At 39.6% G+C, this 21,841-nt stretch overlaps 1 protein-coding gene across 3 annotated transcripts in view; it reads left to right on the forward strand.

Annotated features, from left to right (window-relative positions):
• The first annotated feature begins 398 nt into the window (after positions 1-398).
• tbc1d22a (TBC1 domain family, member 22a) overlaps positions 399-21,841 on the forward strand; it is a 187,026-nt gene continuing 165,583 nt past the window's right edge. For all 3 annotated transcript variants that reach the window (XM_032505200.1, XM_032505202.1, XM_032505201.1), the window contains exons 1-5: positions 399-648; positions 1,099-1,155; positions 3,117-3,300; positions 3,681-3,930; positions 6,618-6,800. In XM_032505200.1, the coding sequence (XP_032361091.1) occupies positions 587-648; positions 1,099-1,155; positions 3,117-3,300; positions 3,681-3,930; positions 6,618-6,800 (736 nt within the window). In that variant the 5' untranslated portion in view covers positions 399-586. The remainder of the gene's footprint in view (positions 649-1,098; positions 1,156-3,116; positions 3,301-3,680; positions 3,931-6,617; positions 6,801-21,841) is intronic.

Genomic DNA, 21,841 nt, shown 5'->3' on the forward strand with positions numbered 1-21,841 from the left:
TGGTTAGTTATATAGCAAAATAACCTGCAGTTGGTATTAATAAATGCATCCATTAATACAAACAATATATTTCCAGAAAAAAACTATACATTTCTCAACTTTGTAAACTTGTGTCTGAATAACAATATTGTATGAATACATTAACAATTCTAAAAAATAGTAAACCTTACTAAACTATAAATACATCAGCTTATACTGTACCTAAAACTGCTATTGAAATGGTAATGTTAAATGGCAAGCATTTTAATTATTTATTTGTAATCTTCAGGATTCTGATAGTCTTCTAAGCTTTTGATTGATTGGATGTAGATGGTGGTTTCTGTCAACAAAGCAAAGACAGTGGACATGACGTCGACAGCTTCTCATACTACCTAACAGCGGATCTCACTTGTGATTGGCTCACAACAAGGAAGTGCCGTTCCAGCCAATCACAGCAGCCTTTCTTGCCGATTTGTCAGTATCAACATGGCAGCTTTCTGAGTTTTGGAGGAGGGTACCTGGTGTAAATAAACACGATTTCACGTTTTACAGATAACGACAAGGTTCGTGTGTTTGTGTTTAAGGCTGGTTGGACCATAGAGGGAAAATGTCGAATGACGGAAATAAAAAACAGTTCTGGAAAAGAAACGCAGCGAAGGTTCCTGGCAGGTAAGTGACGTGTTCCCTCCTGTTGGCTAGCCTAGCGTAGCTAGCCTCACTCTACTGACGTTGCACTGTTGAGCTTCAAACGCAACTTTCACTTTCCCTGACGGTCCTGAGGTATTGCACAAAGTTTGCAAAGTGTCACTCCTTGTAACGTGCCAATGTCGGTGTGTAAATTAGTGTCACAGACACAGTTTACATCTTTCTGCTGTTAGCTGGCTAGGAGCTACGTTGCTAACAGCGGCTAACAGTTAAGCAATTTATGTACACCGCAGTCACAGAGTTGTAACTAATGATACAGTAACTATGGCCTTACAGCAAATTAAAGTCGTTTTCACCCCACTTACTCGCAGTATTACGGTATTATTGTTTTGGGTAATACGGAGCTAACATGACTAGCTTGACAGCCAGTCATAACTCTCATTCATTTACATTCTCTCTTATTCACTTCCTCAGCATTCAACATGTGTATGGCGCACAACATCCACCTTTCGACCCGCTCCTCCATGCTAAGTAAGTTAAATGTACTTGATGATGTCATTGGAGTAGTCTGGACAGGTGTTTAAGTGTTTGTGCTAATGCTAACTATTCGCCTCAGTTGCTGAGCTACATGATGCCCCAGCTCAAGTTGACATTCTTTTCTCTCCTCAACGTTTGCTTCCAAAAGCTTTAAAAAGCGGATATGATGTATTTATTATCCACGAAACAGGCAGAGAAAATATCTGGTGTGTGATAATTAGGTGAACAGGTTCTCTTTCTCTACCTTTTTGAATATGAGGTGAATGTTTTATTAGCAAGTGTAATATTGCCTTGATGACCAGCAGTAAGGGCCTTTATAGATGAGTACACAAGACCTTTATTGAACCTTAGTTTCTTCCATTTTTTAATTCAGCATTGCCAGTAGAGAGGGTAAGTTAGGGGGTAGCTACCGAGCCACTCACAGTAGACAGAAAACTGCTGTGGCATGGATTGATACTGTAAAACATGTTATACTTTTTTTGCGACATCCCAATCAGAAATGGGGTAGTGTTTGTTTTGCCATTTGACAGTTGACAAAGAGAGGACGTGGCCAAAATTGCAGCATGCTTAAATAGTCTTGTAATTCTGGTAACCTCTTGTTTGCACTGTATGGCCTGTGCTGTTCTGCAGCTGAAGTGTAACTCTCAGACAATCTAGAATTAAATGACGTAAGACACACTTTTACTTAAACTTGTCTTGTAATCATGTCCAGTAAACAAATATATTACATGATTTGAAGATCTGACAGTTCAAATAGAAGTTGAAATTGGAAGTTTTAGCATTTCAGGACTATAGGGTACCTGCAGAGGCCGGAGTGTGTGAAAATATAGGGATGAATGAGTGTTTGATTGAATTCATAAATTCATAAAATACTGGACTTTGCAGTGAATGTTTTATTTGTACAGCTAGAAATAACTAAGAAACACTGTAGAATTCTGAAATGTACAATGTGTAGAATTTTATTTAAATTAACCATAATTTACTTCTGCATACTCTTTTTTTCATTACACACACACACACACAGACAGAGAAAAACAGACTATTGCTCTGTAACAATCTTTTATTTATTTTGCCTGATGTTTACATAACTATCATCATTTACTTTTAAATAGAAAATATTTGACTTTTTTGACAGTCACTATCTCATTACACACACACACACACACACACACACACACACACACACACACACACACACAGAAAAACAGACTTTTATCTCTCTTTACTTCTATGTTATGATGGAATTAAGATAATTTGGACAACTCTCTATCTTTATTGTAATAATCCTTCCTTGTCTTTGTAAGAACCCCCCCCCCCCACCTTCCTTTTTCCACATCACAAGATAAGGAAAGGTTGAGTTCAGTTTAATTCTTGTTTCTGAAGGATTTCTTGTTCCAGCTCAATAATATAGTGTCCTTGCTGCACAAATACAGCAACTTGGTGAAATGTTGTTTTTTGAACATGACCATTTTCAGTCTTGTGAGGTGTTTGAGACCAGCTTGTGATTCTAGTTCTTAAAATTGAGAGTCTGTGTATAGAGGTGGTGACTCACTTTATTGTTATTGTCAGTCATTGTGTTTTTAAGGGTAATTCTTTAAAAACAATTTAAGTGTGTGAAATCGATATTTGACAAACTTTGTTCATGCATAATGTTGATTAATTTATTTGTTGTTAAGCTTCTTTCTTTTATCAAATGGCTAATGTTCTTTTTTTTCTTTGCCCACCTGTCAGTGTCAAAACAACTCACTTCTCATCTCTGCCCCCCCACCCCCTTTCCTTACTGTGGTTATTTACCTTGTCTCTCTCCTTTTTTTCTTTTTGATTCTGTTTACCACTTCGGTTCTCTTTCCTACATCTTGACTCTCCACCTCCCCTTTACTTTCCTCTCAATTTCTTTATTCTTATGCTCTTTCCCTTATTTTCACTGTTTTCATGGCACTGTCTCTGTCCTCCAGCCTGATTAAGGCAGGAAACAGGCCTCCTCCGGCCACGCCAGGCAAGCCCAAGAAGGCTACCACCTTTCAGGAGTTTGAGAGCATCACAAGTGATGCCTGGGATGTCGGGGACGATGACGACGAGTTGCTGGCCATGGCTGCACAGAACCTTAATATTGATGTTGTCATGGAGACAGCCAATAAGGTGAACAACCAGATGCAGTGGTTAAAACACTTAACTATTGCACGTTTTTTCTGCCACAGAGGCTTGGTCGAAGGGCCGATGCCCTACCCACTATGACAACGTAGTTAATCTTGGAGTCTTGGCAGTCCATTAAAAAGCATTTTCATGAATGTTAGCACCTTTCAGACAGCTTCCTGTTCAACTACATTTTTGTGAAACAGTTTGTGTTTATTTTAAGGACTCCATAAATGCACAGAATCCAAAGTTCCTAACTTAGTTTACAGATTACAGAGAATTGCAAACTTTAATATTATTTAAATGAAGTATAATGTCCTCTGTGTTATCAGCAAAACCCAATGCTCACCAGGGACACTTTTTTTTTTTTTTTGTCAACTGAACAGGTCATTGAGAATCACAGCAAGCAGCAGGAGAAACAAAGGCAGGATGACACAACAGAGCTGGAACAGAGAGAAGAGGACACACAGGAGGAGGTGGCAGAGGACGAGGAGGAGGACGAAGAAGATGAAGAGGACCTGGTGGGGGAGGGAGACGCGACCAGCCCAGAGGTCTCTTTTGCCTCCCAGAGCAGCCCTTACACTGATGGCCGCCTTGTAAAGTCCCAAAGCGAAGCTCCAATTGGGTCACCAAAAGGTTAGTGAGCATCATTGCTCAGTGTCCAAAAATGCTCTGGCTCACCTGCATGCTAAAAGCTTTTACTTTTAGTGCACCAGTTTCAAAGGAGTATTTTGAAAAGGAACACTAAAACCCCTCTGTAACTGGAAGACAGATGTCCCCCCCATACCTGTCTATAAGTTTTACCGGAGTCTACATTTAAGTTTGGTTATTATTCTATTTTATGTGTGAGTGGTCTTGTTACATTATTTTATTTTAGTGTAACTTTAAACAGAGTGTTCAACCAGTGTGTCCTGTATAAATACGGGTTAAATGTAATTTTAATGAGTTTAGTCATTTTTTTCAAGTTCTACAAATACACGTCAAATAATTTCAAGCTTTAACAGAAACATCTAGCATCCAGACAGCAGAAAAAAGACGAGAAAATATTTGGCAGATGTTACCACTCTGTAGAGCAAGTTTTCTGATTTTCTCAATGCTGTGCTTTGATTGGACTTGCTTGTGTTTTTCAGTGCTGCTCAGCATTACAACAGTCTCAAAAATGCAATTGCAAAATACTTCATAACAATAACATTTAGATTTCTGTTAAAAGATAGGAGGACGTGTAGCAGGAGATGCTTATTTATGGATATTGGTGGGTAGTTATGTCAGACTACCCTGTAATCTCTTTCTCATAATTAAAATATATATTTTTTCATAATAATTCCTGGCATCTGTTTCTGCCGCCTCCTCCCTTACCTTCCTTTACTCCTATATATTAACACAGGTTGACAGTAGAGACACCTTCCTCCCTGCTACTCCTCTTCAGTATTTTTTTTTCCCCCCCTGAGGCACATTGTTTTAACCTTGTTGTAAGCAACAACTGCTCTGTTTCATGGTCCTGTTGTTCCTGTCTCACTGTTCAGAACCTCTTCCAATTGTCACTTGACTTGTTAAGTCAAAATGGGGCTCTGTTTAGCAACATGGAAACCTTGCTTGAAATCAATTGTATCTTCATTGTAAACACATTGAAGAGGAGAGTCTTAAAGAATTGGTTCTACTGTCGCTTTAAGACTGTAACATTAGCAGATTCTGTAGATGGTGAACGCCTGGCTGCTCTAGTCCTGTCTGGCCGGTCATCTGCCTGTCAGCCTGCATGCCATTTTGTCTGTCGCCGTGTTTAGATACAGATAACACATTGCCTCGACATCAACTTTTGGACATTTACAAGCATGTTGCAAAACACGAAAGCCTGTATAAAAACCTTCTACCATGCACACTCAATGTACTTGGCTGGACCATTTTGTCATGCTGTTACAGTAAGGCTAGTTTGCAGTCTCATTTATTTGTAAATTTGATTTTCCTCTACTTTTTTTCTCTTCACTTCTCCTAGTGTGTGTACAAGATAATATCAAGGAATAGTGTGAACACACTTGCCCCAGTCTTATTAGATAATGGCACACAGCGTAGCTTTCATTAGTGAGGCCCAGACTCACTCCATACACTTCTACATTATGTACTCATACTTGGCACTCACCATCCCAGCGCCCTGCAGCTTAGAGAGCAAGGGACACACAAACACACAGAGGCTGGTGATTATTGGGCTCACTGTAACGCCTGGCGTCCTATGACTTCTTTAACAAAAATACACAATGTCACTGTAAATGACGTACTCTCTATTTGTGTACTTTCACGTAGGTATTTTTTCCTTCCTTCCTTCTAATAATTGATGCAGTATACCTTGACTGAATGTGAACATTACTAATGTCCTCAATCTTTGCTTTGTCTTTTATAGCCCGTTAAAAGTTATTAAATGCTCTATAAAAAGGACTTATTGTTCAAATCTGACAAAAAGTTCCACCCCAAAAAAGCTTCCACAGGCTTTTATAACCGCTTTTAATTTTTGTAAGTGCAAATAAAGCTGTTGAGAACAGATTTGTAGCATTTTATTTGTTCTTGTGAAAAAAGAAAAGGGTATTAACATCGGCAGCATTCCAGTTTTCTTAATTGTTATGGAGTGTTTGTGACTCTACACGCAGTAGATGTGTCGTGGTTTTCACTAGCACTGAGAAGCGCCGCATTGCGAAGCGCAGCAAACGTTTGCTTTGTGTCTTGTGTGACAGAAGGAAAATCCCTCTCCACATTGATGTCTCGACCCCACCAGCTTGTACAAAACTTGTCTGTGTGGTGCCACGGTTACGTTCTGTGTCTCTTTCCGTCTTATTTTAGCGCATCTGGGAAACCGGGGCACTCAGTGGACTGGCTTAATGTTGTCTACCCATTGTGCTCATTGCACAACAAGCAACAAACAGTTAATGCATTCATCACCACCTGGGAAGGAATCATATAAAATTACTAAAGGACAGTAATAAAACTCCCTTCCAAATTTAGCTTACTGTGCCATGATTTAATTCATGGTCCACATTCCTACTCTTACAGTATGTACATTGTGTTAACCTAATTAGAATTGTAGATTAAAAAAAGCATGGAAATTTGTATTGCACAGCAGTTACTCTTCACTGCCAGTCGCATAGTGTCCCCTTACTACCGCTGAAATGAAAGCCTAGTGAGGGTTGTTCTCATCCGTTTGCCAGAAAGCGAGTAGGCCTTCAACATGGCCACAAGATCCTGTGCTGGATTATCCGTAAGCCCTCTGTTTGTTGTGTGTGTGTGTGTGTGTTTCTGTAACCCTTTTGCCCTGTCTCAACTCTGTCTCCCCCCACTAGATGCAGCAGGTGAGCATGCAGCACTCCACAGACAACGGTCTCTGCCCCATCGGCCGCCCGTCATCCCGCTAGTGGCTCGCATGGCTGACCAGAACACGTCCGGTACCCCAGCCATGACCGAGAGGGAAGCGTCTCGTCTGGATAAATTCAAACAGTTGTTAGCTGGGCCCAACACAGATCTGGGTAAGTGATACTCAGTGACAATGTGCACAGTCCACGGTCTAGTTTTGCCTCTTTCTTGAAGCTTTTTAACGTTTTCATTTCCTTGCGCTTTTGCTACTCACTCTTAGTTTGCTCACTCTCCATCTGCCAGCTGTGCTGCGCTTTTAACGATGCTGTGAGGGAGAAAGTCATCCAGCCATCTGGACATGCAGATTACAAGGGGAAAAAAATACCACCAACAACAAAAGCAAATGACAGGCCTTTGTTCTAACCAAACGACAGGCCTTTATTGTTTATTCAACCCCAGAGACTTTGTTTGCTACCACTGCCACCCCAGTGGCCATGGCAATCTTACAGACCTCGCGCTTTACAGTTGACTTTGTGTCCTCTGAAACTAACTTTTGGCAGCTGCTGCGCACCAACCTGTTGCATCATTATCACAGTTTCAGTAGATGAACCACATCAAAAGTGGCTAGCAGAAGAGTTTGCAGATGTTAGGATCCAGTCAGTGACCAATCCATAATTTACCAACAGAATGTTATGTGATGAAATTCTTATGCTTGCTATTAAAGATTGGTAGAGGCCATGCATCTGAAGAGTTTTATATATGAGGCTATATGGAATGAAGATGGCAATGCAGTGCAAAAACATAGTGACCTGATTTAGTGGCCAGATTTAGTCAAACATCCCCGTTTTTATTTATTTAGTCAGTCAGTAAACATCTCATAATAATAAAAATAACATTTAATTGAAATTATGAAAAATGCTTAAAATGTTGATATAAGCAGAATTTGTAATCAAATGATTTGTTTCATGACATAACAACACTACATATCATTGTGTAACATCATCTTAATGTATGCCATACCGGTCAGGGGCCTAAGCAAGCACGTTTTTGAAATTATGTCTTTTCATGTGTCTCTCCCGGAAGGACAGATGATTTGTGCATTATGTGAAAAGAAAAACAAGTTAGAAGTGGGTTCCCATTACCTCCTTTCAGTTTTGGTGGAAGCACAGAGACTGACTCATTAAATAATATTGGAGTTATGTGGAGTAAAACTCTTTGGCAAATCTCTGTTAAAAGCCTATTTGATTGGAGATCTGATCCGTGTTAAGACAGATAATGTAAAGGATATAGTCCTAGGGTGGTTTTTGTGAGTTTAAGTTGAATTGTGTGTGGTGAGTGTGCCTGACAGAAGGGGAGCATGAAGTGAAACCAGGGAAAGGGAATTAAAAAAGTGCATTGCTTAGCAAGAGAAGGGGTTATGTGCCTGTCTAAATACCCTAAATATGCTAAATACAAAATGAGTGTGTCAGAAATATTTCAGTGCAGAAGTGACACAGTTAAAATACCGTAGCCGACATTTGGAATAGTGAGTCTGGTCTTAATTTACCGCAACAGAAGAGGCTACCAGGCATTCATTTGAGACAGGCTTATTAGAAACAAGCCTTTTATTCAGATACTCTATAGTTTATCGTATTTTAATAAGAATCTTCTCAGTTTTCTAATCTGCTCTGTTTCTGCTCTTTGCTGTTAATGCATACTCGACACTTCCTCCATCCGTTTCACATCCAAACCGTACAGTGTTTCAGAAGGCATAATCAATCCTGTTATTGATGGTGGATTTTTGAAGCGGATACCAAAACAGATATTTGAGAGTTGAGTTGGTGGACAAACTATCTAGCTGACTTAAAACATATATTTAGCATTACTGATTAATTCTTGAGACGTATCAGCTGCCAATACCCATGTGTTTGCAATAAGCTAATTTTGTCAGATGTATTGGCACGGCTGAGTTTTTGTTGAGATGCTAATTTGCAGAACATGTCAAAATTCTATTATGTGCATTCAAACACTCAGATAATCTTCAGGACATTTGTCATATTAATAACAATGAATAATAATCACATTTGCGTTGCCACCAATAGATTATCTAGACCAGTACAGTATGTTAACCGGCTTCCACAAATCTGACATTGCGGTTGGTTTTAAAGTGTGTGAGTTTGTACCACTTGGTACCACTGCTTTAGTTGCCACATGTAGATTAGTTCAAGACACACACTCACACACACACACACACACACACACACACACACACACACACACACACACACACACACACACACACACACACACACACACACACACACACACACACACACACACACACATCAGGAACATTGGCTCAGATCCTAAAATAAATGTAAATGCTTGATTTCATTAAGTTTGAATGGCCTTAGTCAGCACAGTGCTTCACCTCTACGTGTGATCCCCTTGAAAACTTTTTGAACAACACAAACTAGCCCGCCAGTCGTCAGTGTTAGTCAGCGGTGGTTGCGGCCCGCTCGGGCAGAGTGTACCCTGTACATCAGCAGAGTGTCTTGAGGTGTCAGCCCCCATTAGGGCCTGCCAGGCATCACAAGCCGGCTGTCTAAATTTAGTTTAGTCTCTGCACCATGATTAGATAGCCCAGAACGGGCGAGCCATGCTGCTGGCAGCATGAAAGATGAACTTCATTCACGGGACATAATTAAGTGAAGGATTGGAGAGGGGGGTGATAGGGGAAGGGAGAGGGATAGGGGCAGATAAGATAAGATGAAACTTTAATGATCCCCTTGGGGAAATTGGGTCATTGCAGCAGCAAAGAACGGGATATACAGTGGCTTGCATAAGTTTACACACCCAGGCTGAAGTTGACTGAAAAGAGGAATAAAAAAACATCTTTTGGAAATGGATCTTAATGCCTCAATTTATAACAAAATAGCAAAAATCTAACCTTTAAGGACATCAATTTCCTTTATGAATGAATAATGTTATAAATAAATAAATGTTCTTCCTTAAAGTACAGGGGGCATAAGTATACACCCCCCTATGTACCCCTATGTATGTCCCATAGAGGCAGGCAGATTTTTATTTTTAAAGGCCAGTTATATATAAAATAACCCCATATTATCACACACCCTTCACCATCCCAAGAGATAGGCATGGGGAACTTTCCATAAGATCATCTCAACGCAAATCAAACCAGCTATTAGGCTAACTAAAATAAAACCATGCCAATCTCTAGGTATGGTGAAAGGTATGTGATGATGTTTTTTGATATATTTTTCATTCCTCTTTTTAGTCAACTTTAGCATGGATGTGTAAACTTATGCAAGCCACTGTAGATGAGAATACAATAGGAAAAAAATTAAATCACCATTGTCTGATAGAAGCTTAAAGTAGCAAAATACTTCTGGAACAAAATTAATAATATCAATGGTTTCTCATAGTCAAGAGTCCTTTTCAAACCTTGGTTTAGAAAGTTGCTGTCTTTAGGTATGCACACGTCTTGTTTGAAATACTGATGTAATTACTAGGGGTGTGCAAAAAATCGATTCGTATTAAAATTGCGATTCAAGCTCTACTGCTTCAAAATCGATCAATTTTTAAAAAAATTTAAATTTTGTTTTGAATTTTAAACTTTTTAATAAATACATCTTTTCTTTTTTAATTGTATGTCTACTGCAATCACATGCCATATGGATAGATAGACACTTTATTGATCCCCAAGGGGAATTTCAAGGTCCCAGTAGGTCACAGACATCACACACAGCATACACAAACAGTGGATATAAAAAGTCTACACATCCCTGTTAAAATGCCAGGTTTCTGTGATGTAAAAAAGTTAAACAAAGATAAATCATGTCAGAACTTTTTTCACTTTTAATGTGACCTATAATGTAAACCTTACAATAACTTAAAACTGGAGACGTGGCTGTGTTCAGAATTAACCAATCACATTCAAACTCCTGTTAAATAGAAGTCATTACACACCTGCCATCTTTTAAAGTGACTCTGATCACAAATAAAGTTCAGCTGTTCCTGTAGGATTTTCCTGACATTTTCTTAGTTGCGTCTCTGAGCAAAGGCCATGGTCCGCAGAGAGCTTCCAAACCATCAGAGGGAGCTCGCTGTTGAAAGATATCAGTCAAGAGGAGGGTACAAAAGAATTTCCAAAGCATTAAATATACCATGGAACACAGTGAAGACAGTCATCATCAAGTGGAGAAAATATGGCACAACAGAGACATTACCAAAAACTGGACGTTCCTCAAAAATTCATGAAAAGACAAGAAGAAAACTGCTCAGGGAGGCTTCCAAGAAGCCTACAGCAACATTAAAGGAGCTGCAGGAATTTCTGGCAAGTACTGGCTTTATGCTGCATGTGACGACAATCTCCCGTATTCTTCATATGAATGGGCTTTCGGGTAGGGTGGCAAGACGGAAGCCTTTTCTTAAAAAGAAAGCTTGGCTGAAGTTTGCAAAAACAAACATTAAGTCTCCCAAAAGCATGTGGGAAAATGTGTTATGGTCTGATGAAACCATGGTTGAACATTTTGGCCATAACTCCTAAAGAAATGTTTGGCGCAAAGACAACACTGCACATCACCCAAAGAACACAACCCACAGTGAAGGATGGTGGTGGCAGCGTCATGCTTCGGGGCTGTTTTTCTTCAGCTGGAACCGGGGCCTTTGTCAAGGTGGAGGGAATTAAGAACAGTTCCAAATACCAGGCAACTTTGGCACAAAACCTTGTGGCTTCTGTTAGAAAGCTTAAGATGAAGAGGAAGTTCACCTTTCAGCATGACAATGACCCAAGGCACACATCCAAATCCACAAAAGCATGGCTTCACCAAAAAAAGATTAACGTTTTGGAATGGCCCAGCCAGCCTAGACCTGAATCCAATTGAACATCTGTGGGGTGATTTTAAGAGGGCTGTGCACAGGAGATGGCCTCGCAGTATGACAGATTTGGAGCACTTTTGGAAAGAAGAGTGGGCAAAAATTGCCACGTCAAGATGTGCCATGCTAATAGACTCCTACCCAAAAAGACTGAGTGCTGTAAAAAAAAAATCACAAGGTGCTTCAACAAAGTATTAGTTTAAGGTTGTGCACACTTATGCAACCAGGTTATTGTACGTTTTTTATTTTTTATTTTTCCCCCTCATAGATTTCAATTTGTTTTTCAATTGAATTATTCACGTTATAGGTCTGATGAAAGGTGGAAAAAGTTCTGACATGAATAATCTTTGTCTCATTTTTTTACATCACAAAAACTTGCCATTTTAACAGGGGTGTGAAGACTTTTTATACCCGCTGTACATCATTACAGGATGTTAAAATAACAAACAAATCCACATGAATAATATGGATTTTAAATATATATATATATATATATATATATATATATATATATATATAATATATATATATACTACATTAACATTAACAATTGTTTTTTGTAATCAAATCGTTTTTAATCAAAATTGATATTGAATCGAATCATGACCTTTTCGGAATCTTACACCCCTAGTAATTACTTTCACATACAATCTACATTGAAGCAGATTTTTGCAGTTTTTAATTTAGAGGAAGATGACAAGACGGCTTCAACTCCTTGTCCTTAAAGCAGAGGTTATTGTCCCTGCTCGCTGTCTGACACATTAACACTGGTACAAAGTCCCACATATACCAGTGGACACCTTATGTAAAAGAAAAACTCGATTTACTGTCCTTGAGCTCAAAGAAAGAGGGGGCTGGGAGGATCCATTGGTTGGTTTCTCATTTAAGCAGTGTAATTTATTACAGTGGTCACCATGTTTTTGGGCCAAGCCCCACCGACATATCAGAACTGCTGGTCTCTGGAGTCCAAATGTCTGTTTATCTCTCTGACCATGTGTGAAAGTGTGTTATTTCCTAAAAAGATAGACTTAGCATTACAGTTTATCTACCTCCGCTTTGTACACTAGGCAGCATGAAGTTACACTCTTCATGCTTCTCGAGTATGTGGAACTTTGCCTGTAGAAATGTTGCTCAGAAAACTGTATTGAATTAAAAGGAATATGTTGTGAAAAAAGACAATAGCATGCACGCTTACTAAGGCTGCACAATATGAGAAAAATGTGAGATATAACATGTTACTTGCGATAAACGGATATTAAAGTGTACTCAGTTCTGCTGCTTTCAGTTTTCTGCTAAAATACAAAAAAACTGCTTGTTGAATTTAAATCTAATGAAAGGAAATATTTTCCAATTTTCCTTTAGTGTACAAATTAAACATTTGTGTTGAATATAAAAGGCACCCTTAAAAAAAAAGACAGTTGAAGGAAAATATCTGTAGAAAACTGCACTTTAAAATGTAACTAACACTAAAAATCCCTTAATTGTCTTATGTCATAGCCTTTTGCGATTTGTGTTTATTGCGTCAGTTAATATTGCAATGACGATTAAAAAAAAATATATATATATTTTTCAGCCCTAACACTTGCACACACACATTTCCACCTGTTTTTCTTACTTTTCAGTGTTTTCTTTTGTCATTTTTGATAATGTTTAATATGCCCAACTTGATCCCCCCCTTCTCTCTCCTTATCCATTGAGGCTTGCGACGGGCTGTGACAGCGCTCTGTTTAGCATGTAAGGTCATGTACAAGGTGATGACCTGTGCATGTGTGAGAGTAGGGTGATTGATGTCAGGTTGATTTCAGCTAATTATTCCTGATGTCCTGAGGCAAGCCTGTCTGTTGAGTGAACTAGAACTCAGCACCCAGTGAATGCTCAGTGAGGAAGGGAGATATTTCAGCTGGGAAAGTTAGAAATAGAGGAAAGAAAACACACTAATTCAGCCAGCCCCTTTTATGAGTTTCACTTCGTGTTAATGTAACACTCACTTCAACTGCATTTGCAGAGGGGTGCAATGTTTTCCCATAAACTGACAGATTAAATGCTTAAATATCTAGACTTTCCAGCATCACTCAACCCAATCCAGAACCACTCTTATTAGCTCCCCCATGACACATAAACAGAAATACAAAGAGCAACAGAAGTAATCTGTTTTGTTTCCGTTGTGACCGCTTTCATCTTTTAATTTGTCATTGGTCTGGGAATGCGCAAAAGGGACTCATAGGTCGTAGTTTAGTTCCTCTGGTTCCATAATTCCTGGAACTTGTTGTACAAAAGGACTATTAGTTGATCGGTGATCAGTAACAGTCTCTGACATTTTTGCCACATGTCAACAACGAGGGGAAACAACTTCATAAATGCAACACCAGGTTTGACATATTTTCTTACTTGTATGGTTTTCAGATACTAAACAAAACTCATCATTTTTTTTAGATTCAGGATGACTCAGTGTTATGATTGGTCACATTGCTAGATTTGACAGACTCCGTGCATATCTTGTTAATTGATTTTAAGACCAAGAGCTTGCATCTGACATCAAGCAGTTATTGCTTTATGGCAGAAATACTGTTGTTGCTATGGCAATGGTCCTTTCCCCTCTTCTCCTTCTGGGCAATTTATCCTTACTCTATCTTTTACTTTCCCTTTTTCATCAGTTGCTTTCATTATTTGTCTTTTTTTCTCCCTCTTTCTTTTTTTGCCACTTTCTGTTTGCTCTTTGTGTGGTGATTATGAGTCCACCACACACACTCCCACATGTACTCCCACACATTGTTTGCTAAGATGTGGGAGCCGATCCATAATGTCAAGCTATGTGCCATCGACACCAATAATACCTTACAAGATCATACAAATAAACTGCTGACCAAGAATAAGAACACAGAAAAGAACAGAACATACAACAAATAACTGCCCACAAGGAGTGAGAGAGACACACACACACCCACCCACACACCCACAGCCACACACCCTTTCTCTGCCTTGCTGCCTGTTGGTCCGTCTCTACCCTCTGTTGGGGGTGCTGCAGGTCTTTGTTACACCTCCACCACTACAATACGCTTCTCCCCAACTGCCATCACCCTCACTGCAGCAACTATGGTTACGGCCTACTACTTTCTGCTACAGTTTGCTCGATCCACACTGTAGTGTTAAGACCCGCAATCCTGTTACACAGAACCCACCAAATGATAGGCTTATCATCAGCACTGTTTGCAAAGTAAATAGCCGCCATCAAAGTGGAAAGTGCCGATGTAAGTCAATTTAACTCGGTCATATTGCCTCGATTGAAAGGGCTGCCCATGTGTGACAATTTCAAGGGTGTGTGAGTCAGGGGCTTGGGAAGTGTAGAAGAAGAGGGAATGCAGCATTAGACTATGTAGACAACATAGGTAAATGTCTGGGAAATGTGGCAACTTAACAAAGTGTGTGTGTGTGTGTGTTCGTGTGTGTGTGTTCGTGTATGTGTGTGTGTTCCTAGCATGTCCCCAGGCAAAACACCTGACTTAATAAGGTTGGTCCAACCTCCAGCTGTCTCCCTTGCCAGTAGACTCCCAGCTTGTCTGGCTTAGTTTATTCAAAAGGTTAATGGTGGTCTTCCATGTGAAAGTCTTTTATTTTTATTTTTTTCCATCCTGTTCTTTTCTAAGAGAAGCCTGACTGAACACACTTCAGCACTTACAGTCCACACCTGTTCTCTGCTGGGCACTAGAAATGGGCTACTTTATGTGCAGGGGAAGACCTATAGTGTCCACTGGCAACAGTTTCAGTCTAATCCTGCAATTTATTTATATATATTTAGTGATTTAAGAAAATAATTAATGGTCCTTATGACAACCTGATGACCGACCTCTACAGAGGCTCTTTGCTATTAATTAGGTCTACCTGCAACCAAAATGGTATTGCACTGTTATACATGATTCATAATGCAGCTCTATGTCACATGCTTTCATTTCTTTCCTTAAGGCTAACGATAAGGGTAACGGTTCTTTTCATACCACTATTGAATCATCCGATACCCAGGGAAGCAAGTTGTAACGGCGGTAATGTTATGCTCATGTAAAAAACAGATATATGAAATGGTTAATATCGGCTCACGTATCACCTTACCGAAGGACTTCAAACAAGACAGTAACATTTTTTTTTATTTTTTTCATTGTCAATTAATTTAATCTACGGATTAGTTTTATAATTAACCAATATGACTATAAAAAGTCCAAAGTGACAGCATCCAACTGCTTGTTTTGTTCGACCACCAGTCCCAAACCCAAGAGATCCAATTTACATAAGCTAAACAGAAATATTTACATTTGCCAATACACTATTGTATTTTGTTTAAACATTATGATTAATGGTTCAAAAGTGTGTGTGTGTGTGTGGTGTGTGTGTGTGTGTGTGTGTGTGGTGTGTGTGTGTGTGTGTGTGTGTGTGTGTGTGTGGGTGTGTGTGTGTGTTGTGTGTGTGTGTGTGTGGTGTGTGTTGTGGTGTGTGTGTGTGTGTGTGTGTTGTGTGTGTGTGTTGTTGTGTGGGTGTGTGTTGTGTGTGTTTGTGTGTTGCGTTGCTATACTTAGTGAATTGAACAACTCACCCGGATAGCTCATTTCCTTAATCCTAAAATGTACATGTGTTTACTCCAATATAACAATTACCTGGAAAAGTAACACAACGGAAAATCAATAAACAGTGTCTATTCACTCATGAAATTGTAAAAAAAAAAGTCAGATATTTGGAACCTGTTTTATCTGAATCAGTTAACCTCAAGGGAAGGAATTGACTACACAAGTCTGTGTTATTACACATACACACTCTCTGTCACACCTGTACACTCATCTATGCTCAATGTCCTCTCCCAGCCATCTGGGCCATCCATCAGGCCTCCTGAGCAGGTATGATCCAGGGGGGAGTATCTTTTTACAAGAGTCCCATTAGTTTACGAGCCGTCTGCTCCCTGGCGCCATCACTTTGTCCTCTAAATGAGTTAGACCGTTCGGGACTCTCTCACAGCATTCAAGGTTTATAGGAGGGGAGCTTAACTTTTTAATACACTGCATGATAAAGGTGTCTGTCCTGACTGAATTGTTTTTCTGACCTCACTGGCAAAATAGCTTCAGATGACACTGGGACAGCGCCTGCAACAAGTGAAGAATGAATGGCATTTACCTAATTTTTACCATAGCAATATTATCCAAGATGTTCAGGGGTATTGGGTGCTTTGGATGACATTACCGGACATGTGAGTGTTCTGACTTTTGCATTTTATGGTGAATCATTTTCATCTTATTGCTGTATTTAAAGCAAGAGAGAAATAAACTGAATAGGGGGGGGGGGTTTAGAATGCAGTAAATGTGCTGGAGTCTTGTTTTTGGTTTTGCTGAGGTAGCTCCTGCTACAAACCCCAGTTTTGGCAGGTGTGTGTGTGTGTTTATCACGTGCGTGTGTGTTGCCGAGAACCTTGTGGTGTTTTGGCCCAGTGGTCGCGCTTCGTCTGAATGATGCCTGAATAGTGCATGGCTCCGGCCCGCCAACCAGCTTTCCTCCTACTCCCATCAGCTTCCTGCTCAGCCAGCACTGACTGACAGCGCTTCTCGCTGTCTTCTATTCTTTTACCGGCCTTCATACACAGCACTGCACACTGGCAGGTAGACTGACTGACATGGAAGAAGTGTAGTTTCACACCCTTTCACATACACACTTACAATCACCTACACAAACACACACACACACACTCGTATTCTTAGTCCATTTGAATTTTTTCCCCTAGCACAACTGCCTCATATTGCTTGGTCTTATAGTAAGAACCCTCACTCGGCCAGTTAAGATACTCAAGTCCACAGTCAGCCCAGGAAGCAAACCGTCCTTTATGAATGCATAAATGATTCTAGTGTTGGCACTTGACTGTATATCCACATCCTTATCCATAATAGAGCTGAGAGGATTAGTCAATTTATCGATTAGTCGATCAACAGAAAGTTACTCAGCAACTATGTTGATGATCATCAAACATTCACTGCTCCTAACTTCTCAAATTTAAAGGGTTAAATCGCTATCTAAAACGTAAATACCTGCTCTGTAAGGCTGTTACAAATACGTCTGAACTTGCTGGTGGAATCACCAATGGAGTCAGCCATTTTTATGTTATTAAAAATCTTGCGTTTTCTTACCTCTTTTACCATTTGAAAATTTGTTATGTAGCCAAAATTGAAAAGAAAACAGTCCTGTGACCCACATCTAAGTGGTTTAAATCCCTCAATGCTGGGAGAATCTGGGCCAGAGAGGTGAATAACACCTATTCTCGCCTCCCTCGTTATGTACAAGTTGAGGTGGGCTTTAACGAGGCACCCAACCCCACCTGCTTCACTGGAGCTAATGAGTGACTGCACCGGGAAATTGTGTTCATTTTATATGTCCCTACCTGGCTTTGTAACTTCTCTCAAGCTGTTGTTTTACAATACTTATGTTGGCTGGTTCAATAAGTTGAAATACAAATGAGATATAACATATAAAAGGTATTAGTTATATTTCGCCCTCCGAATGTTTCAAGAGTCATTGAGCATTCATTACCTCTGAGGGTCCCACATCAGAGCAGCTGTTGTTGGGTGTTCAACAGAAGGTACATTGTGTCCTAATCACCCCCTGTGGTCCCCAGCTTAACTCCAGCCAAGACAGAGCGCACCCCCTGTAAGTTCATGCATAATGGAATACAGGAACACACAGAGAAAAGACTAGCAGCAGTTGCCCTTGAGTTGCACATTGCTGATGTTACAGGTGTTTTTCATGCCAACGAGGGATATTGCTTCCTCCAGGGTTGAGACCATCTCTCCTGACCAATCCCCTAATGTCTGTGCCTGCCAGCATGACAAACACCCACATGACTGATCACATTAATTCCAAAGCATGGATATAATAATGTGATATTTTATTGGTCCCACAAGGAAAATTTTGTTTTGACTTGCCCCCGCTTGCAATTTTATTTGTATACTTTGAAATAATTGCCTGTGGGGTGAATTGGCTGTAAATTTGAGTTTTCGCTTTAATGAGTTGCCTCGGCATTGTTCCTGTAGAGACCTGTTAAAGGAATGTCTTTACAGTTTCTATTACTAGTTTCTAGTTGTACATATTACTATGTATAGAGGGTAGTGAGAAATTTGTCAGCTAGAAAAAGCTTTTTTGCTTTGTTTGCTTTGTTAACTTTGTTTACTGAAACTGAGGGGGACAGCTAGTCCCTCGTCGTCTCCAGGACAGTTGCAGAAACGCACCAACATTGTGACAAGTGCCCGCTAAGCAAAAACAACAGATTCATTTTTGAAATGTCATGAAATGCCTTTAGTTTATTCCAATGCAGCCAGGGCTTGGCTGTTTCATTCATAATGCACAAGAAATGCCCTAGAGAGCCAGATATGCTTTTTGAGAGATGAGCTAGCCTTACACTAATGAAACGACATCTGCAATTTAGCCTGTACGCCAACTATGCCTACATTGCCCTCTCTGTCTCTGGAATATAATAATAATATTCCTCAGAAATTATTTCTCAGAAATATATCTATATAGTAAGCATTTAGGAAATGGGGTATACACATTTCCTACGAGAGTGTATTTGCATTAGAATAAAGCATTTACCACAGAGTCTATTTCACAGATGGATTATGGATTACATATTTTCTTATGCCGTTCTCCTCTCAAAGCAGCGTTTCAGCCCAGGACTAATTAAAATGTGTGAAATTGGAAGAATATGATGAAAAATTCTTTCCTAGTCGAATTTGTCCTGTTAGCACTACCTTGGTCTATAAGGCATCTGAGCTGGCGTTGGGGTAACTAATTTGGATTCTGCGGTGGTCCATCTCTCTGCTGGAAAGTATGTTTGGAAGACAGCGATTTTTAGAAGTAGAGGCTGTGTGTGCGCTTTTCTGTCTATGATGTATGGGTCGAACTGGCACATCAGCTTGTTCTGCTGGCCACATGGTGCCAAGTAAATATTTGCCCCTTGCCCTTCCCGCATACTTCTACCAACACACAAATGAGCCTCTTCAGTGTACCCATTTCTTTTCTTCTACAAGCCTTTCCTGCAATACAAAGTGTTTGACCAAAGGGGACGGTGCTTTCTGGAGATCACTGCAGCATCAGGATGTAAAGACTAGCTAACTTGTGCCTCACCCCTCCTCTCTATAACCCCCTATGGTGAGATTAATGCTAGGTGGGGGAAATGTAACATAGTTTAATTAAGCCTGAGCCCACAAGATTCATGGACTCATTCCTCTGTTAGACATTGCAAATGAAGGTTCAAAAGGTGCAAGGCAAGAGGAGAGACACCCTTGACTAGCTGTTAGGAGAGTAATGAATGTAGAGGTGCATGTAGGATTACAATTACACCCTTGAAGGCTTGGACTTCGTTGTAAGTGCCTCCTGCATAAGTTTACTGCGGTCGTCCCACTCTACATGTGTAAAAGGTAGACGTCATTGTGAGCATTTAGACATCCATTGTAAAAGGTGGCTATGAAAGTAAATGCAAGTTTATAAAATGATGTGCTTTGACATGAAGTAGAAGTAATCAGTTTCCACAGCTCTGAATTGCTCTTTCATGAGCCTGCTAAAAAGAATGTACTCTTAACCAACCACACTGCGACTGAAACGATTTCAGCGCAGAGACCCACAGTGCCGTCAATCTTGCTTATCAAAATTGTATTTTTGCTTGATAAAGAGTTTTCCGTGATGAAAAGAAGAAAAAAAAGGATTTCTTAAGAATGCGCCAATCACTTACGCATTGACCTCCTATAACATTGTCATGTTATGGAAAGTTTAAAAATGATCAAAAACGATGCAACAGAACCAGAGATACTGTCTTTTTTTAATTCCATGCATTCTTTCTTGTCAAACCCTGTTGCCTACATTAACCACAATTCAACTCCAAACACTGGCTTATGTAGCCTCGAGCCGCTAGTCTCAAGCAGAGATAAGGAGCGCTCTACAGAGGTCTAGTACATGTTAGCTCACTGCTTTCAAAATCCACTCCCCCAGATTTTTTTTTTTTCATTTTTAAACATGCAAGTGACATCACTTGAGGCGATTTATTAGATTTCACACAGCTCCCTCTTGACCATTCATAGTCATAAACTGTGTGGGTGTGTGTGTGTTGTGTGTGTGTTGTGTGTGTGTGTGTGTGTGTGTGTTGTGTGTGTGTGTGTTGGTGTGTGTGTGTTTGTATATATATATAATATATATATATATATATATATATATATTATATATGTATTGTATATGTTGTGTATGTATATATATATATGTGTGTATATATATATATGTATGTATATATATGTATGTATATCTATATAATATATTGTATGTATAATCTAATTATATGTATGTATATCTATATATATGTATATATATCTATATATGGTATATATCATATTATGTGTGTTGTTATATTATATAGTTGTGTATATATTATGTGTTATATTGTGTATATTAGTTTATATATTTGTATATATATATATATGTTATGGGTACATTTTTGCACACACTTACACATTGCCTTCCACTTGTGTTTATTGAGGAAGGAAAGAGCAAAGAGACACAGATAATCTGTAGGAAACCTGCACACCTTTGCTGTCTAACTTTTATGGTCTGTGTCATGCCTGAGAGAGTTTTTTCATCCATGTTTTTAAAAGCGACTTGCTGCTGCACAGGTAATCGAAACCTTTCTTATACCGTGGGGCTCTGACTCCCTCCGAACCAGCAGAGCCGTGCTGTGCACTAGATCACAGTATTGAATTTCTATAGAATTAAAGTCACTGGGGACAAGGTAAGGGAGAAATCTTAAGTAGAAGATGCACAGGAACTATATTGAATAAATAGCTTCTCCCATCAGCTGAACAAGCTCTAATGCGTTTCACTCAATTTAGCCAATGGACTTAGCCCATTGCTGTTTAGCTGATTGCTATTTCCTTTTCTGCTATCTGTCTCTGACTCTCCCTTGCATTTGCCTTGAAGAACAGGCAAGGCAGAGTCATTTGGCAGCCCTAATCAATATCGTTCACTCTGTGCAAAGGGCTTATCAATTTCCAGCCTGTGCCTTGAATAAGAGTCAATGAAGAATTTAGCTTATTCATTAAGTACAGTTGTTTCTATTCTTTTTTTTTTACTCCGAAAAGTATATTAAGCCAGTGCCATGCCATTTGGAAGGAAATTAATTTCCCCTTCTCCCTTCACTCTGGGAATGCAGGTAAAACAGGGGCAACGCAATTACAAGTGAAGAGATTTCCATTGCGTTTTATGTTTGCCTCGATTTGGCGGTGGCAACTTGTCTTGCTGAATGCTAATTGGGGGTTTGCAAGGCCCGGGCAGA

This window comes from Etheostoma spectabile, chromosome 23 (assembly GCF_008692095.1).
Source record: "Etheostoma spectabile isolate EspeVRDwgs_2016 chromosome 23, UIUC_Espe_1.0, whole genome shotgun sequence".
NCBI lineage: Eukaryota > Metazoa > Chordata > Actinopteri > Perciformes > Percidae > Etheostoma > Etheostoma spectabile.